The sequence below is a fragment of the Melanostigma gelatinosum genome (assembly GCF_949748355.1).
Source record: "Melanostigma gelatinosum genome assembly, chromosome: 10".
Lineage (NCBI taxonomy): Eukaryota > Metazoa > Chordata > Actinopteri > Perciformes > Zoarcidae > Melanostigma > Melanostigma gelatinosum.
This window is the reverse complement of record NC_136643.1, coordinates 23,658,270-23,678,184: the sequence shown is the minus strand read 5'-3', so window position 1 is coordinate 23,678,184 and position 19,915 is coordinate 23,658,270. Positions and strand designations below refer to the sequence as shown.

Sequence of the window (19,915 nt, the reverse complement as noted above, 5' to 3'; positions counted from 1 at the left end):
GTGTGAAACACGTCGGGATTAATGAGTCATAAAGAGCTACGAAGATGTTAATGCGACAATGGGAAGTAAGTGTTTAATAAAATAAAGGAAGCAAAATGTACAACATTAATACACCTGGATGGTAAGTTTGTAGAGGAAAATACATTTAAAATATGTATGAATCATGTTTTACATATCACTGGAATACCTACAATTATACATTTGATTTCCATCCCCCCCCCCCCTCCCCCAAAAAGCAAAATGCGTCCCAGTTAGTTGAAACCCAAATTTGCACAATGAATACGAACATCTAAGATATTTACAAAAAGCATTGCGTCCTCAGAAAAACAACCCTTTATTGTAACAAGACTCTACTGAATTAACGTCTCATAATGGACAGTTTTACAAAACAAGTATAAAAATCAACGCAGCAGAACCAGAGAGGTCTTTATTCCACGAAGGCTTTCTCAACCTGCTGCATACATTACCCACAATGCAACTCAAAAAAACAAAATGTAGTTGTTGCATTATAACCGTCTCTGAAGAACTTCATCCACTACAGAGAGAAGCAGGTGCGTTGCCAGTACCGTGTAAAGAAAGTAACTGCGGAATATTTAATACTTTAAAATGTTTGCATAAGACATCAGATTAAACATAAGGGGTTACAACACTGAAAAGCTTCCCAATAGCAACAGAACTCTAAAAATCCTCCAGAACCTCCTCTGAGAAATACTGTTATCTGTATCCATGTTCTATCGCAGGCAGTACTATTGTATTACTGTCTGTACCAAAGTACACGGGGAAACTCCCTGATAAATATTCACATCCTGCCTCAGTCTGAGAGGAGCTGTAACTGTTGACACGAGGAGGAGGCAAGTGTGATGTGAAGGTGTTGAGAAGAGACGACTGGACATTGAAAATGTGTTACGCTGTGTGAGCTGGTTTGACAAAGTGGAGCCCCTTTCCCTCATTTCCCCACCGGTGTTGTGCAGAAATCTGTGCTTGTGCTTTATAGTGTGATTTCCCATGAGCACCTGAACTGACCTAAAAAAACAAAAGATGGATTTAAATATGCTCTAAGTGTTTCCCTCCCCAACAAGTCGATGTAAAGTGTGGACAAAGATCTAAATAATACCTCATTCTCATTATGGCTTCGTTAAAAAGTGCTGAGTTCTTCTACATTAAAAGTCTGTTGAAAAGAAAAGGATCACAAACACGATGGTTTATGAACAGTCTGGACTTTCACCGCGTTCAGGTGATTTCTCCTTCAGTAATCCAACAACGTTTTAAAATCCTCAACTTTAGTCCGCGTCCAAAACCTGCTCACATGCAGGTGACTTCAGCTTTGCCCTCTTCCTGCTCGAAGCCGCCTTCCTCCAGGTGGGACAGGGCGCTGGGATACCCCCCGCTGGGATACCCTCCTCCGAACACCGGGAATCCCCCGATGCCCCCGGCGGTCGGAGACAGCTCCTCCTCCGGAGGGACGGGGGTGCTGACCGCTCGACTCGCGGAGCGACTGGACACGTCGCTGTGCAACGATAGAACCTGGACGGACACAGAGACAGGAGTTAGTACTTTTCTGCAAAAAAGTACGAGTAATATAAGGAGGGACACGCTTTGTGAAGTGCAACCTCCACGTTGTCCACCAGGGTCCAGTGTAGCCACATAAATAGCTTTTTCACAGCAGGATTCTCTCTGTCAGACTTCCTCCATTAGTAGATATTGACTGAAGAAATAATTGCCTTGTTTAGTGCCAAAATACCCCAAAAAAGAATTAGGTTTGGCGGCTTTACTCCTCTCCTCTCACCTGGTTCCTCGTTTGTCCTGACGACGCCTGACCTCTGACCGGCCGCTGGAGAAACACAACCTGCTTCGTGGCCAGATTCCCATCACTGCGCACACACACACACACACACACACACACACGGTTAGCTTATGGGGCGGTGTTGGTGCAGAGCGGGCTGAGTCGTGGTGTATCTACCTGTCGTGACGGATGATGGGAGTGGGCAGCACGCATGTGAGCAGCCACCCGAACTCAGCCAGAGTGTGAAGGAGAGGCCCGTAGTCCGTTTTCACATTGGTGCCCTGAGTGGAGACACAACATACACACACACACACACACACACACACACACAATATTAAAGACAAGTCAGCTGTTGAAGAAGGAAAACATGACAGTGTCCAGTTATAAATACAGACATTGAACTATCTTGGCTCGGTTTCATGTCTTTTGTAGAGCCAGTATTTAAAGGGGTAGTTCCCTCAGGAAAAAAAAGGTATTCAGCCCGATCAGCTGTGTGTACAAAGGCAGCTCTCATTCATTTGAATGCACACACACACACACACACACACACACACACACCTCGATGACGGTCCACTGCTCGACGACGATGGTGTCGTTGGCAGGAGGAGAGGTGCTTCTCTCCTCGTACACAAACAATCCCTCCAGCGATCTGGGCACCGGCTCACCTGAAACACACACAAAGTCACTTTAAAGTGTGTACAAGTGTTTATATTGTCATCTTTGATCATCATATATATAATAAACCACTTTCATAACACTGTTAGGAGGCAAGTGAACGATACACAGTAGGGGTGGGAATCGCCAGAGATCTCGCGATATTCTGAGTATTGTGATGACATATTTTGCGATTTATTACTTTTTTCAACTTCAAATTATGTCCCCAAAGGAAAACTGTCAACAACATGTTTTATCTGAGTTCTTTCTCTGACGTCTCCATCTTTGTTTCGACCAACTTCCTACCAATCACACACGCAGACCCGGCACCTCTGCTGACCTCACCAGAAAACACCTCAGCACCATCTGGTGGACTGAAAAAGCAATTGATTTGATTTTTGATTTTTATTTATTAAAAAAAAATAATAGTTTATATAATAAAGTATCGATACTTGGCGTCTGTGTATCGATATAATATCGCCACGTAAAATATCGCGATACTATGCTGTATCGATTTTTCCCCCCACCCCTAATACACAGCAAATCTTTTCAGCGCTGAAAGACCGCAGAGGAAACACAACAGTGAGAGAATGTAATGGGTTGATAATGACCCAGTTATTTAAAAAATAGGTTAGACTGTGTGTGTGAAAGTCAGAGTGTGTGTGTGTGTGCGCGTGTGTGTGTGTTTTATAGCCTATTTATTTCAGGCCTCAGAGGTTTACGGACATGTCTGCTACTCTGCAGAGGAACAGGAAGTCAGGTCGCCGGGGTTGGGAAGACGACTCCAAATATAGAGAGAAGAGGAGGGATCATAGCCAAAACAGGAAGTGACTGTGTGTGTGTGTGTGTGTGTGTCCGTGTGAATCAGTGCTGAGTTCATGAGAATCCAACATGTATTTGTTCGTGATTTAAAACACTTTGAAAGCATTCAGTACAGTGAGTACTTTTACTTTTGATACTAGTGTAGTACATTTAGCTGATAGTGCTTTTACTTAAATATTACTTGTAATGCAGTATTTTTAGACTGTGGTATTTCTACTTTTACCGAAGTACTTCAGACCAACCTTTGGGTGTGTCCCAGTAGACGAAGGAGTCCACCAACGACCAGCCTTTGCAGTAGTAGGCGGCAGTCAGCTCCAGCCAATCAGCTTCCAGGGAGCTGACCACCTGGCCCTTCCTGGACACGCGCATGGACAGCGCCCCCTGGTGGTACTGACAGGCCAGCGAGTCCAGAGGAGCACAGCCCGGAGCCCAGGAGTGGAAGAAGACCAGCAGCCTCAAGTCTGGAAGGAGGGAGGACGAGAGGAACTACTGAGATACTTGTACACTATATATTAGAGGCAGATATTGTACTTTTTACCCATTAGTTACGATACAGATTTAGTTTGTTAATATAAAATATAAGTCAATTAATATATTACATTCTATTATTATTGGTTCAGCTACCAAACAGTATATAAAGTATTTTAAATTAGCTCCACCTTTACCAACATTAGAGAGATGAACACATCAATGCATCAATAATTATAATCCAATAATATAATAAATATAATTCAGCATAACAAGCACTTTAATAAATCAGTTACTTTTATTTGAATATATTTTTATGCTCGTACTTTTGTACTTAAATAATAACTAAATTGTGGTATTGCTACTTTTAGTTAAGTGCAAGTACTGAGTGTGTCTGCCACCACTGATTAATGGTTTTTAGAATATTCATTATGAACACAGAATTCATCCACAGCGAGTGTCTCACCAGGACTGTAGGTGTTCTCCTCCAGCTCTCTGTCTCCGGGCGGAGTACGAGGGGGGGTGCGTGGAGGGGAGCGACAGCTCCTCTTAGGGCTGTGCACCCGGCCGTTGGTGATCCCGCTCACCTGCTGGAGGACCGAGCCGACGAATCGAACGCCCCCCCGAGCGCTGCTGTTCACCTGCCGGGCAGAGAAACCCAAAGTCGGGCAGAGAAACCCAAAGTCAGACGAACATCTGGCTCAGCGTCTCTAAATTCTCACAATGTGAAAGTATTCTTTCCCATATTTAAGGTGAAAATATCCAATATTTCAATGAAAGGATTACAGAGTCCTACAAAGGTGAAAGTATGAAGTATTCCACTTATTTTAAGCTCTTTTTAAGCATCTTAAGAGTCTTGAAAAGATTAATCTTTCAATATTTTGACAAACGTTTTTTTTAGATTCATGAAATGTGAAATTATCAAAATTGCACTTCCAAAGGATTTCATGGGCTTAAAAAAGGGAAATCATCCAGTAGGCTTTTAGAGGCCTAAAGGAATGAAAGTATACAGAATTATTTCTTTACTGCCTAAAACAATCTCCTGGTGACCCCTCTGATGACCCATGGGACCTCTTGGAGCTTTTTAGTTGCGGTAGAGCTCACTGACCCTGTCGATGAGCGCTCGGACCGTGTCCCCGGTCAGTGACTCTCCAGGTAACGGCCACTCCTCCACCTTCAACATCGGCACGCTGTAACACATGGACGCCATCTGCTTACTGAAAACACAGACAGACGGAAAAAACATCTATGAGACGGAACGTGAGACGAGTTCAGCGGTAACGTAGCCCGACGTTAAAGCTGTTCAGGTCAGTGGGGAGTTTCTGGATTCGAGTCCATCTGGAGGGTTCATAGTTCACTTGTAATTGTCACCGAGCTGCCGGCACCGACACATAAATCATTTATCGGCTCAGCGGGAGGCGGCTACCGCTGACTGTCTGAGCAATTAACAACAACTTAGGCAACTGAAGTGATGGAAGATCGTACACCACATGCTGCATTTTTTTATTAAATATGCAGCCGACTTCATCCATCATTCATCCATTTACTAGACAGTATGGAGGCGAACATGTGGCCACACAGTGGGGAGGCATGTGTGGCAGATGGAGTGGAGTCACATACAACATGTACAGTATACTGTACCTCTCAAACTCATTTGATACAGTCAAGTTTGGGTCAAGATATTCCATGTCTTTCTTACAGGGAGAACTCTTACCATCAGAAATGGGATTCCACAGGGCTCTATTATTGGACCATTGCCATTCAGTCTGCCTCTGATTCTAATGTAGCCAATGTTTAATATTTTCAATGGATTTTACTGCCTTTAAGAGGCGAAAAGTATCAAATATTTAACTCTAAGAATTTTAGAGGTTTGACGAGTTGAAAGGAAGCAATATTTTACTAATTCCAGCAATTTTATATATCCCAAAAAGGTGAAAATATTCAATATTTAATTTTTTAAAAGATTTTTCAGTTCTCTAATCAGTAATTCAATATCCATTTTTATGCAGATGATACAGATGTATTTGCCCCAGGCCCCACTCGAACCCAGACTCATGTTCCTCTTCAAGACTGACAATTAGAGAAAGTTATAAATTGGTAAATATGTGTGTGAACCTAAAATCATGAAAAGGAGCAAATCGTTCAACGTAAAGGTATTTCCAAAGGCCAAAGTATCGTGGCAAGTATTAAAATCAGAACATTAGGGTTGAAGCTTAAAAGAGGGTTCAGATTTATGTACCTGGATCTGGGACGGGCCAGGATGGCTCGGTAGAGCAGGCTGAAGGGGAGCGAGCGGGTTCGACCCACAGACAGGATGATGGGGTGCAAGGCGGTCAGGACGTAGCCTTGTGTGTAGTAGGGCTGCACGGCCTGGGGCAGCTCGGAGAGCGAAGCCACATATTGCACCGTGGGACGACTACCTGCACGAACAGAGACACAGTCAGTAGGAGACAATTCAGTCAAATGTAGCCAGCTGGCCAGGATTGTTTTTTTAAATGTCTCTACCACAGCTACTGTACCATGGATGAAAAAATATGCATTTTCAGATTTTCAGCAGCCAAAATCATGCACACTGTCTGGGAAGGTTTTATTTTCCTTCCTGTGTAATGACTTCAACATCATTTTTCCACTGTTGCTACCAGAGACAGGAAAGCACACAAGCGCACACATGCATGCACACACACGCACACGGGGTCTGTCAGATGATGTTGATGGAGCATAGCATTTATTTTAATTTCAGTTATTTACTGTATATTAGTTCAGCATCAGAGAGGCTGCTATTTTTAGTAAGTCGTCACACATGGAACCATTTATTAGACATCCTATGGCGTGTGAAACTGACATGTCAGCACCTTTACATCAAGGGTCCTGCAATATAAATACGACGATGTTACAGATCTGGAAGCTTCTGGTCTGAGAGTTTTAATATCCTGAGTCCAGCTGTGTCAGATCGCTTCAAAGACTGATGACGGCCATAAAAAACAACCACCACCAACCCCGGCATGTTGAGGGAAACACCAAACCACCCCGCTCTTACGTAGAGGATATATATATATACATACATACATACATACATACACACACAGTAAATATGAATACACACAACTGTATGCATATTTTTAGTGCTGCTCCTCAAGCGGTTATGTCTGGTGTGTTACTAAAAGTGTGGCTCCGAGACTGGAACAAGAAGAAATAGAGTACAATCTTCATGCTGCTGTGAGATTATTTGGCTCATTTTCTTTATCCGTTATGCTCTCAATTATTGTTTAGTCTCTAAAATGTCTAGCCTGGTTCAAGACTTCTGAATCACCTACGACTTTTAGATTGAAGTGAAACAAAACATCAATTTAGTCCAATTATTCGTCTATAAAATGTAAGAAAGTAGTGAAGAATGCCCGTCTGCTTTTGGATGTATTGCATTTGTACTTTTACTCTTTCATTCTCTACTCAGGTAGACATTACAACTCCAATATATAATGTGGATACTGATGCAGACCTACATGAATATTACTACTTTGTAAAAATGAATCGATACCCTTAAGGGGATTTTGCAGACTTGAGGGAAGTACAAACTCTCCCGAGGCTTCACAGGATCACAGGTTGTGTCGTGTAGTTTACTCGTTTCTCGTTGCGGTTCACATGTTACCCATTTCCTCGCCCCTTTCAGAGGTATAAAGCGTGCACGGTGGGTTGTGAGGAGCTGGTACTGTGTTGCTGTTGTCTTTTCCTTAAAAAAAAACTCTGGCTGGAAATCCCTGTGACCATCACCATACTTCCTGTGTCCACAAAGAGTGGCTGTTCGCAGAGGGGCTTGGCTGTGTGCCCCACGAACGAACACACACACACACACACACACACATACACACACACACAGACACACACAGTGTGTGAGAGCATTCCTCACTACAACCCCCCACATTCTCACAGACAAACACCCCAGAGATCCAGTCCACAGCTGAGAGATCACTGCAGCCTCTGAATGGTTTGTCTGGCCGGCTCCATTATGAGACTGAAGACCACCAGAACCTCAATGAAACCACTAAAGCAAACAGTTTACTCGCATTCCTGTGGGTGTAAATCCCACTCCAAAACACTTAAATATAGATTTAACACAGGGAGCAGCTGGTGGACAACATCAATGTTTCACTACAACTTTGAGGGCAACTTTCTTGGATGAAACAGAGCAACGTCTGGAGGCTCACGCTGAAAAAAGCAGGCGACCGCGCTGCAGATAATGGCTCCCAGGAGGACCATGATGTCATGCACACACACCTTCAAGCAAGGCTTTTGTTGCAGCCTTTTTGCCCGTCTCCTCCCTTGCTTTCAGTCTCTCTTCACCCCCCCCCCTCCTCTCCTCTCCCATCCTGCTGCCACTCGCCCCGTCATCCCACACACTGAGGCCTCTGTTTAGTGATGTGTGGGAGAAAAAATAAAGAAGAGGAGGAGGAGGAGAGGAAGAGCTGAGGACTAGCAAAGAGGGTAAAAAAAGGGTGGGGGGGGGAAGTAGAGGTGGGAGCTGGCAGGATGGGTGAGGGAGGGGGGGGGAGTTAAGGGGCTCAAGTGGAGTTGCGCAACAACTGAGGGCACAGAGAAGGGGTGACAGAGCTGAGCGAATGGGAGGCGAAGGAGGGAGGAAGGAGCCAGACAGCAGTTACGAGATGGATTTTATGAGCCCGTTTGTGAATGGGAGAGAAGGTGTGAAAAGGAGAAAGCAGCCTGGCAACAAGGAGCCACGAAAACAAGAGTAACACTAGACGGAAACAAGCACCTCTGTGAGAATGCTTTGATGCCAACAAGCTAACGTCAGCATGCTCACAATCAGAGGTGTTCCGGTTTCCCGACACGGATTCAGATACCTCAACTACCGATCCGATACATGGCTTTATAAACATGTCACTGTTTCACTGGAGGAATTTTCCAGTGTAAAATATTGCCAAATTACTGACATTTTGCAAGATTACACCATTACAACCTCCGCTAGCACCTCCCAGATCCGTACTGCACATGTGCAACTCTCAATCAGCGACACGAATCGGGTAGCGAAGTAGGACGACTACGTGCATGGACGGAGACAATGAAGTAAAATGCACTGCATCTGGTTTATAAAGGTCATGGACAAAGCTGAAAATGCTGTCATGTTCTAAAAGCTCCGAAATGCTAAAAACTTCATCCAAAACACCAGTTGATTGTTTCTTTATTTTAATAACAGACGGCTTGTGGATTCAGTTGAAAAGTGCAGATTAGTTGGTGTCACGATGCAGTTCATTGCACTCCTGCAGCAGACTGTTAACGCTCTGCACTATTTTGAGCACCTCCCATCTCCCCATCCTTCATCCCCACGGCCCAAAACACTCAGACACCGAGTGACAAAAGAAAAGTAGGAAAATGATATGAAGTTTTTCCTTCCCGATTCAGATACCTGAGTGAGTGACGCGTGTTCTTGTTGTTCCTGTGTAGCATCAATGAGCTGATAAATGATATGATAATTTGATGTTTGATCGGTGCATAGACTCGCGTACTCGCCGTTACCCGATCCAGCATTTTAGGCTGCATCGTAGGTATTTCTGATGCTGGTATCGGAATTCATGGGTGGTTTAGTGATGAACCAAAATATTAGATATTTGACATATTATCCCTTTTTCAAGTAGATATTACACATCCAGCAGTTAAGACATGAATATAATGTGTCCAACTGATAAAGTCCAATATTCACTCTTTTAGCTCCTGTTTTGGTCTCCACCAACTCCTGAGAGTCTCTTTAGCTGCTAAATGCTTCACTAACTTTACAAGCTAGTTTCTAACTGTGTCTGTCTGCTGTTTGCTGCTGAGCAGGAAGTGTTAAGTGGATTCATTAGAGCTTTCTCCTCTGAAAATGATGCTATGAGAACTGAGATTTAACCAGAGCAGTATATTTTGGGGGCCTGATACATAAAACATGAGCTGAAACTCAAACCGACAAGCGGAGTGCTGATTCGAGCTGATTTGAGAAGGCATTCAACCCTCCAATGTGGCCATCTCAGCTCAACATTAGCCGCATGATGCCAATCAACTGGAATCAAAGATAATTGATCATTGAGTGCAAGTTTCCAGGTTTGTGCTGCCCTTCACATCTCCTCTAAATGTAATGATGAAAGTACTGGCTTTAATCTGAAATAATCCAGCATGTGCCGTTAGATTCCCAGATTAGACAGAGATTACAGAAAATCGCACTCATCCCTGAAAATAATGACGAGTACTGGCCGACAGATACCCTTTTACGAACAACACAGTGAATCGATGCCTCGGTAGGTCAGACCACATCCAAACAAATCAGTCGCCATCTCTTGACGGATTAGAAGGTTTCATTTCATCCCACATTTTCCTCAACAGTCTTCGGCTGAGTTCATCCAACCAGTGATGAATACCCGTCGCCTCAGTTTAAGCCATCTCTCCACCCGCAAATCCCTTTGTGTTGTCCCCTTTATTCATCTAGTTCTGACCTGCCGTCGCTGTGCAACTTTTCCAATCATCCTCTGATCCTTGATTCCCTTCAGAGTCCACTTCAAGTCTTTGCATGACACCGCTCCATGTGCAGGGAAGTAGAAAGCCCGTCAGCCTCAGGCCCCAGGGTCGGAAATCACAGGATTGTTATCGTCTTAATAGGAAAAAGTTATTTCTTTAAATTTCACTTTAAAATAAGATACAACTGTATTTATTCCAGGGGAAACCGTTGCGCAGCAGTCGCGGTATTAAATAGAAAATATGAAACATCAATAAAATATATACATGTGAAATAAATGATCCGCTTGTTTCCATGAGAAGGCTGCAGCCATGCTAGCAGCTCTGTAAGGCTGAGGGACAGCGGTGCGTTCAAGATGTACGGTACGGTCTGCATGCTAACAAGCTGATGCTAACCATGATTAGCATCTGACTTCAGTAGCACGCTAACATTTGTGCTGATTACCTCTGAACACAAAGTACAGCTGAGGCTGACGGGAACGACATTAATTGTGCAGATCTTAATAAACCAAAGTCTTGAACAAGTAAAAAAGTTGACCCGATGCCGCTCGATGAAAAGTTAAAGGATTGAAGTTATAAATCAAACAATCCACTCAATTGTTGTTGAGATATTTTATTTCAACTCATAGCGGTGCAACAGGAAAAGTCAGACGATCACCAAAGTCAACAGGCTTCCTCCTCTGGGGACCATGAACGTCCACAATTTATTCGTAATCCATCCAATAGTTGTGGAGATATTTAGTCAGGATCAAAGTGGTGGACCGTCCGACCATAAAACCATTGAAAGACAGCAAAATCTCTTCAGCTTCATCCTTTTCTGGTCGGTAAACAACAACACCGGTAAAGACGGAGCCAGGATACTCTGTCTTGTGTTATTGCTCTCGAGAAGGATTCTTGTGACTTCTTCAACTCAACAAACCTGTTTACTGGACCGAGCTTCAACAGTACGGAACACACAGTGAGCAGTTTGCAATGAAAAGATCAATACCTATATAAAGACCTCTTCAGGGTCCACATGAGTTCTCGCTCTCACATGTGCAATGCAGCCATCAGTAATGAGCTCGGGGAAGTATGAGCCATTAGGTGCTTTGATGTGCTGCCTCTGGCTCCAGGCCTCCACGTCCAGTCTCCTCGCGGTCGGGAGTAAAAAACCAGGCCAAGCCGCCCCGCTACCGGGCACAGCAACGGGATGGTGTGTGTGTGTGTGTGTGCGATGAGGCCGATTAAAGCGAGAGTTGTGACAGTAGCTCTGTGTGTCCCAGAAACGCTTCATCGTTTCAAGGAGAAGCAAGGCCAGAGAAGGGCGGAGTGGTGTGGGGAGTGACTCTTATATCGGCATCTGTTTTCACGATACTGCGATATTCTGAGTATTGTGATAACACATATTGCGATTTACTACTTTTTTCAACTTCAAATGATGTCCCCAAAGGAAAACTGTGTCAACATGTTTTATCCAATAAGATAAAGTTTTCAGTCTGTTCATCTCACTTCAATCATTTTTATTGCAGCGTAACAGGATTGTCAAGCAGACAGACTGACCAACAATGTCATAAATGTTGCATGAACCTGACAAACTGAACTGTTTGTGTTACTACATAGTCCAACTTAACTAAATGCAAACGTGTGGACTCAGTATATGAACTATAACTTATACAAGTAGGATATGAGAGTTATATAACTCAGTATAACTTGCGATGCGTGGACGTGGAGGGCAGAGAGACAGTGATGCGCTGCACTCTCCCCATGAGCCGGCTGCTGTTGGCAGGTTTAACCCCGTTGTGAGGCCAGATGTCTTGTTTTGACCAACTTCCTACCAATCACGCTGACCCAGGACCTTTGCTGACCACACCAGAAAATAACTCCGTACCATCTAGTGGACTGAAAAAGTAATTGATTTTTCTAAAAAAAATCTTCTTTTTTTTTTTTTATTGTTTATAAAATAGAAAATCGATACTTTGCATCCATGTATCGATATAATATCGCCACGCAAAATATCGCGATACCATGTTGTATCGATTTTTTCGCCCACCCCTACTGTTTACTATAAACTGCAGTGTTCAGCGTTTTGGATTTTGAGTCTGCTTCTTTAAATAAATCTGCACTTGGTGCTGGAACTTGCCTGAACAAAAAAAAACATGACAGAAAAAAAGATATGCAACAAGAAGATATGCGAGGCATCTGTCGGCCAGCTGCTTGTCAGGAATGGCATGTGCCAACAGATGTGTTATTCTTTTCCAAAACATACAGGACTGCTAGTCTTTACACCTCCTTTAAGAAACTCATTCAGCCCATTAAAGCTGGAGAGTTAAGTCACACATCACACAACATGCTGCAGGGACAAAACCTGTGACTTCCATGCTCAAACTGAAAGCAAACACAGAACTTCCAATTGTTTTGTCCATTGACAATTCCCATAAAGTTTCTTCAAACCACATGGCTGCATCTTCAACATCTTTTTTGTGACTTTTATGTCTTTTATCACCAGGTGGCAACCCCCAGGTCTGAAAAGTGTTAAACCTGCATTCTCTCTAGTGACCACCAGGGGGCGACTCCTCTGGTTGTATAGAAGTCTATGAGAAGATGACTCTACTTCTCTCTTGATTTATTACCTCAGTAAACATTGTAAACACGAGTTTATGGTCTCAATCTCTAGTTTCAAGTCTTCTTCAACACAAAAATCCAAGATGGCGACGGCCAAATAGCCGAACTCGAGGCTTCAAAACCGCAGTTCACCAACCAATGGGTGACATCACGCAGACTACGTCCACTTTGTACATACAGCCCGTGTTTATAACGGACCTTTTAACAGCAGCCACGTTGGAAATTGGACCGTGCTGCTCAAACTGCAAGAAAACCAGCCAACAATCCAACCAGATCATTTATAGCTTATGTGATTAATCCATCGTGACCTCAAACTCACAACCGATCCGGCTGAAATTTGTCCAGATTTAAAAATTAGACCAATTCCATGGCAAAAATCAATGTCTGACTGAATGACTTGATACACAATTAACAGCTTTTGACCACAGTGCAAATGTCAAAAAACAAATGTAATATATTAATATTGCGTAGTTGAGCCCCTCTCTTGTTTGGTGCTCTTCAGTCACTGAGTGTTTTGACACCTCGAGTGAATCTGGGATCACATCACACGTCCTCTCTGTCACGGAGGGAAACGAAACCCTGCAGAGCCTCATTTGGAGTGAGAACAGAGTCTGGTTCAACGCCAGGAAAACACACATTTTGTCGGCTTTTCATCTTTCATTTGGCAAGCAGCACCTTCACCGACTAAACCAAGACGTAGATAACGGCGGCCAATTTTCTTCTTCAACCAAATCATAAAACGAGGCGATTAACAGCGTTCATACTCAAGTAGATGGTTTAGAGTCTCGCAAAAGATGGAAAGAAATGCCTGAGAGGATGCCAGCCATCACCAGACCGCACATGACTACCAGAGATTGGAATCACTCCGGTTTATCTTTAGCTGTGCCAATTACGGCGGCGTCACACTTTGAGCGAGAGGCACACTCACACATTTGGTCAGTGACGATCCAGCAGAGCCAGGAAGACGGGCTGAACAGTGAAACTGCATTTTGTGTGTTGGATTTCTCTTCTCTTTCCTTCATAGAAAAGCAACTCGGGTGAGGAAATCACATGCAGCTGTATTCTGATAATATATAATTCTTCAATGACTCGTGTGGAAGTATTCAAGGACGTTAAGTGACCAAATGTAGGCCGGTGAGCGCTGGTTTGATTAGTAGAGCATGTCTGGCTCAGGATACGGCTGCAAACATCAGATTTAAAGTTTATATCCCAACAACACCAACTTCTACAATTGGTTGCAAGGTCGGCAACCAGGCATCAACTTTTGGTTGCCGAAACTAAAAATATGGCATGTTAGTCACCTTATACTGGGCAACTTCTCACCGTCAACGTACGTCAACTAAAAGAGTTTGTTTCTGCCACTGAACGGCTCAGAATGTTGTTACAAGTGTCTGACAACATTATCGCATAACAACTATTGAGCTGGTTATGAATATGATTTGTGCACGACGACCAACTTGGACTGGGTCTGTTCCAAATCTGCACAAACGTCACACTGCATACAAACAGTCCAAACTGCTGGTTGGCGTCCATGTTTGTTTCCTCACTGGAGACCAACGGTCCGGCATGTGGTCTGGTGTGTTCACTCAGCAGTAAGGTTCACGCTCCTCCACAACAATCTGTGCAAACTGGTGGAAACGATCTCCATGTGCGGTTTGTCCGGTCTTGGGCTCTGGACGGTCGTGATGGCCATTTTTTGCGCTATTTTCGGACACTTTTCAGGCAAAAGATTATCCGTTAATAGAGAAAAAAACATGGTTAGTCTACATGATGGGGTCTAATGCAGACAGGACCGGATCCACGCCGAGTGCTCGGACAATCCTGAAGTCATTACGTACTTTACTTCCCTGACCCCACCCCCTAATTTTGGAAAGCAGCACTTTCCTCCATTAACGTGCCGGCCTGCTGTTTACATGCTCGGCTCCCATTCAGGACTTAATCACCATTTCCTTCCAAATAGGTCACAGTCACAACAGCCAGTCTGAGGACCAGATGACGGGATCATCCTCTCAGCCATCTGAGATTATCACACATGCTCATATTAGATTCCATATCACAGCAGGTGGGGGTCCTCTCTGCATTCTGCTGCATGCCCAGCACATGGAAAGGGGTGTGTGTGTGTGTGTGTGTGTGTGCGTGTGCCAAGGAAGAAGGCAGTGACCTATTTCTAGATACCCTGAACCAACAGCCCTGTTGCTCGAAGTTCACAGTTCGATGCTGTAACGCTGCACACATTTAGTTTGAAAGGGCTTTAAAGTTCCACAGTCATATTTTAAATAAAACATTAACAGGCGTTAGTAATAAAATAACACGATGTTCCAATAAAACGACCACAAACAAGCTGTCTGCTATTCAAGAGACTTGTTTTAAGGCCAAATTGTTGCAATTGTTCTATAAAATGTCAGAAAACATTCGACCATACAATCACAATGTCCAAGTTTACATTTTTAAATATCTTGTTTTGTCCAAACAAAAGCCCCAAAAGCCAAAGATGTTGAACTTATGACACAAAAATAGAAAAGAGCATCAAATCTTCACACTGGAGAAGCTGGAACCAGCAAATGTTTTGAGTTTTAGATTTTTTTTTGGTTTGAAATGTCACAGAAATTTGTATCTGACTCTTTCGTTCGATTAATCAACTAATCATTAAAGCACTTAAAACAGTCCAACACTTAAATATAATATACATTTTAAACTGAAAAGCAGCTTGAACGAGAATATTCTTTATGAATCTGTTCATTTTTTTTGTCCATTGACGAATCGTTTTAATTGATTAATTGAATTGTTCCAGATAAAACACTTCTTTCTGGTGAGCAGTAAGTTCTGTCTTGGTATGAATTTAAAAAGGTCTGTAAATATAAATATATTGATTGATTTTGGTCAAACCGTGGAGCGGCATCATCGATTATCTCCTCCTACCTTCCAGGCTGAAGTCGAGCAGCACGTACTCGTACACCGTCTCCGTTTTGGTCTCCACCTGAGGTCTCTTCAGGGTGGAGTAGATCTTCCCGGGGCTGCTGTCCTCCGGGTCTTCCAGTTTCCGCAAGCCGCAGCCCATGGCCTCCGAGGCGGGGTGGGAAGGAACGGACAGCCGCTCCCCGAGCACCGGAGGAGGAGGAGGAGCAGATAGATTCTCTTCTTTGCGCGCTTCAACTTTTTTAACGGGAGCGCTCCATCGCCTCCTCGGTGTTCCCCTTTAATCCCTCCGACTGTGCACAGGTAATCAGCGGAACCCCTGCCGGTTAACGGAGAGGAGAGTATTGGTTGTTTCTTGAGATAAGTGTCCCGCTGATGTGGCTGCAGGTCTGAAGCGTGGAGAGGAGGAGCCGCTCTCTCTCTCTGGGAGAAAAAAAAAGTTTTCTCCACAATCAAAACGGCAAGGATACTACAACTTCCTGTCGAAATTTCAAAATAAGACTCTGAAATAAAGTTTTTAGAGGAAGTAATCAGATCTTTTATTTAGGTAAAAGTACAAATACCACACGTTAAAGTAAAAGTATGTAAGTATAATAAGGAAAACCCGAAAGTCAAAGTAGGCCTACTCAACACTGTTAATTGTCCCCTGTGACTTTTCTTGACTTTTCTACTGTTATATGTAATATAATTTGATTAGTATTATAAAACAGATTTTCCAGTTGTAGTTAGTTGAGATGGAGCTAATTTCCCCCCAAATGTTGTACACCAAACAGTCCATTATTAAAATAAATTGTTTTCATTTAAATCTTCACATTTGAAGCTGTAAATGTTTGGCATCCTTGTATAGAAAATGAATTTTCTGTCAACCTGACTAAGTGATTAACTGACTCATCTTTTCAGCTTTACTTGTACAAACTGTCAATTTACAACAAAGCTTCAATTTGTGTAAATGTTTTGTGTGCAAAATGTCTAAATTAACTGGTAGCTGTCAAAAAATGTTTTTTAATTTGTTAGTTTATTTGTCAATTAACAATGACAAAGACAATGAAAAAAACAAATATTGTAACATAAAACATAAAATAACGGAGTTTAAATGCAACATACTCATTAATATGCAGTAATATTAACATATAAACGTCAGATATATGGTCTCATTGTTGAGGACTTTAAAGATAATTGTTCGTGAGCGGTTGGTTTCATTGTATCAGATAAAACAACACAGACCTTTAAACCTCCTGATTTAATATATAAGGTGAATTAATGTAGATAATGAAACTCATCAGAAGCGTTTGGTTAATAACAACGCTCATTATTATTCTTTGATTAATGTACGATTTCCTGTCTGACGGTTTCAGCCACTTAAACTTTTCTTTTGTCTGAATGAATGACAGGAAGTAGAGGAGGAGAGGAGGAGAGGAGGAGAGAAGGAGAGAAGGAGAGGAGGAGAGGACGCAGCTGGTGGATGAGACGCATTATCAGAGGAAAAGAGGACAGAAGTGGAAATCCTCAAAATATTGACTGTGTATAAACACTGCATATCTCTTTGTTGTGTACGTCCACCTGGCCGCTGTTCAGCACAAACACCTGCAGGTCTGTTTGATCCAATTCTTGACTTTAGGTCCCGCTAGCATTTATAACAAATAGTTCTATGATGTAGTTGTAAGCAGATGTTTGTAATAATGTATCTGTTAATAGTTTAAACTCCTCTTGTGGGCATCCAGAAGCAGAGGATGCTGTAAACACATGTACGAATGACAACATGATCAAATGTATTTGTAACTTATAACAATATAAAACATGTCTTCATATCGCAAATACGGTAGATTTATAATGACTTAAAATCTCCTAAAAGCAGCTTACAACTATATTATAATGTGTTATAAACCATTTATTATTTGTTTGTTTACTGCTTAGAAATCCTAATGGGGACGAACATAAAGTGTTACCCAATGTTGACAAATAACAAATATCTTACAGTGTGCAAACTGTCTGTATGGTGGAGAGTAACGACGCAAATCTACTTCATGTACTGTACTTTTCAAGGTACTTGTACTCTACTTGAGTATTTCCTTTTTAAAGTGATGAACACATTGAAGCATCACTAATCGTAAACCTATAATTAAACATACATTATTCTGAAATAAGGGCACAGATTTTAAGATGTCACCATGAGAGGTCTCCACTTTATTACTGACATCGAGACAATCATTTTTCTGTTACAAGTTTTCTGAAATGTTTGTTTCAATATGCAAATGAAGCATTCTCTTATTAAGTTTATGCTAATGTTCAAACATTTCAGAACAGAAATCTGAACTTTGGATAAAACCAGGTTCAACATTCTTGTTTGTTTTTTGAACTTTTTAGAGTCAGAGTTTTTACAGAGGGAATTTTGGATTTCTGTTTGTATCACTCATAAATTAGAAATATGCAGGCCACACACACACACACACACACACACACACACACACACACACACACACACACACACACACACACACACACACACACACACACGCACACACACACGCACACATAATAATTATGCTTGCAAGAATAACTCAAAAAACCGGGCCTCCAGCAGGAAACCACTATCATTCAGGAGCTCCACCCGTCCGAGACGCGCCGGGAAGGAAACCCTGGGCCCTCCTTCACTAAACACAGACATCAGTGAGGGAAGGAAGTGATCAGTTTAGAGCAGTACATTAAACACTAATGATGACCTCAGTGTCCTCCTCTCAGCTTTTATTCATAACGTCAAAGAGAAGATCAGAGAAGATGCTCAGGGAGCTGCTTAACATTTCATGTGTGACACCTTTTTATTATTCATTATCGAATACTTATAAAAATGTTATTACAGTTTATTAATATGCTGCATATATTTTGTGTACATATATATATATATATGTATACATATATATGTATACATATATATGTATATATATATATATGTATATATATACATACATATATATATATATACATATGTATATATATATATACATATGTATATGTATATATATATATATACATATATATATACATACATATATATGTATATATATATGTATGTATATATATACATACATATATATATATATACATATGTATATATATATATACATATGTATATGTATATATATATATATACATATATATGTATGTCCTTGTATACAAGTCTAAATGTCTGCAGTGAAAAACAGCTCCGATTATTACATAAATAAAGCATGATAAACGAACAGGGGATGACTGTGAGAGCTCACCAGTCTATGTTGATTAATGTGGGGGTAGCGCCACCTAGTGGTGACCAGTGTTATGGACGCGGAGGGAGGAGGAGGAGGGAGGAGGAAGGAAGTTTGTGTTTTTTCATTTCGTCATACTTTTCTTTCTGAATACTTAATACTTCTAATTCACCACCGTTTAGAAGGATTGTACTTTTTGTCGCACTGCATTTATCTGACAGCTAGTTTACCAACATTGAACCGCCACTTAATGCATCGTCATCAATAATCTAATACAACTTACCTATTCATATTAAGTGCTTGTATTTCTAGTACTACTCTTTAATGCAGTATTTCTATGAAGTAGTATTGCTACTGTTACTAAGTAAAGATTCAGAATTCTTCCTCCACTGAGACGCTTTTAAATCAAACTTCAAATAAACTTGACTTAAGTCTCTGTGAACACAGAGTTTTGTATTTTTCTCAGAGTCTGTCATCTTTTGTCATGTATATTGCTATGAATCCTCTTTCTTGATTCTATTGAATACACAAGTTCAAACGGGCATTTGGCGAACACAACATTTATTGATTACAATACAACTGAGCACCAGACTGCCCCAGGAACTGCAAAAAGAAATTGGGATGTAGAGTAATCAAAATAAATAAGTAAATAAATAAAGACAAACTGCTGCTACTACTACTAATAATACAATTCTAATAATAATCTGCATTTGTGTAAGGTGTTCAGTCTTTTTGTCCTTTTTCCTGCAAAAAAACAATGTCATGTATTACATGTTTAATGAGATCACAGCCTGTGTGCATCGATTCCGGGCAACATGTCAGCTATTTGAACATTCGTTCGTCTTTGGTGTCAACATGACCTTAAAATCAACGGAAGCGTGTGAAATATTGTCTAAAATAAGCCCCGGACAAAACAATGAAGGATTTGTGCTTC

The 19,915-nt window shown here is 41.8% G+C and overlaps 1 protein-coding gene across 1 annotated transcript; it reads right to left on the bottom strand.

Annotated features, from left to right (window-relative positions):
• Positions 1-249: 249 nt before the first annotated feature.
• On the bottom strand, positions 250-16,109 carry rftn2 (raftlin family member 2). The gene is made up of 9 exons (XM_079276522.1): positions 15,746-16,109; positions 5,967-6,147; positions 4,836-4,944; positions 4,194-4,368; positions 3,502-3,720; positions 2,342-2,448; positions 1,961-2,064; positions 1,787-1,871; positions 250-1,524 (listed from the first exon to the last, which is right to left on the bottom strand). Exons 1-9 carry the CDS (start codon positions 15,882-15,884, stop codon positions 1,303-1,305), a joined length of 1,341 nt encoding a protein of 446 aa, XP_079132648.1. The 5' UTR covers positions 15,885-16,109; the 3' UTR covers positions 250-1,302.
• Between the last annotated feature and the right edge of the window lie 3,806 nt (positions 16,110-19,915).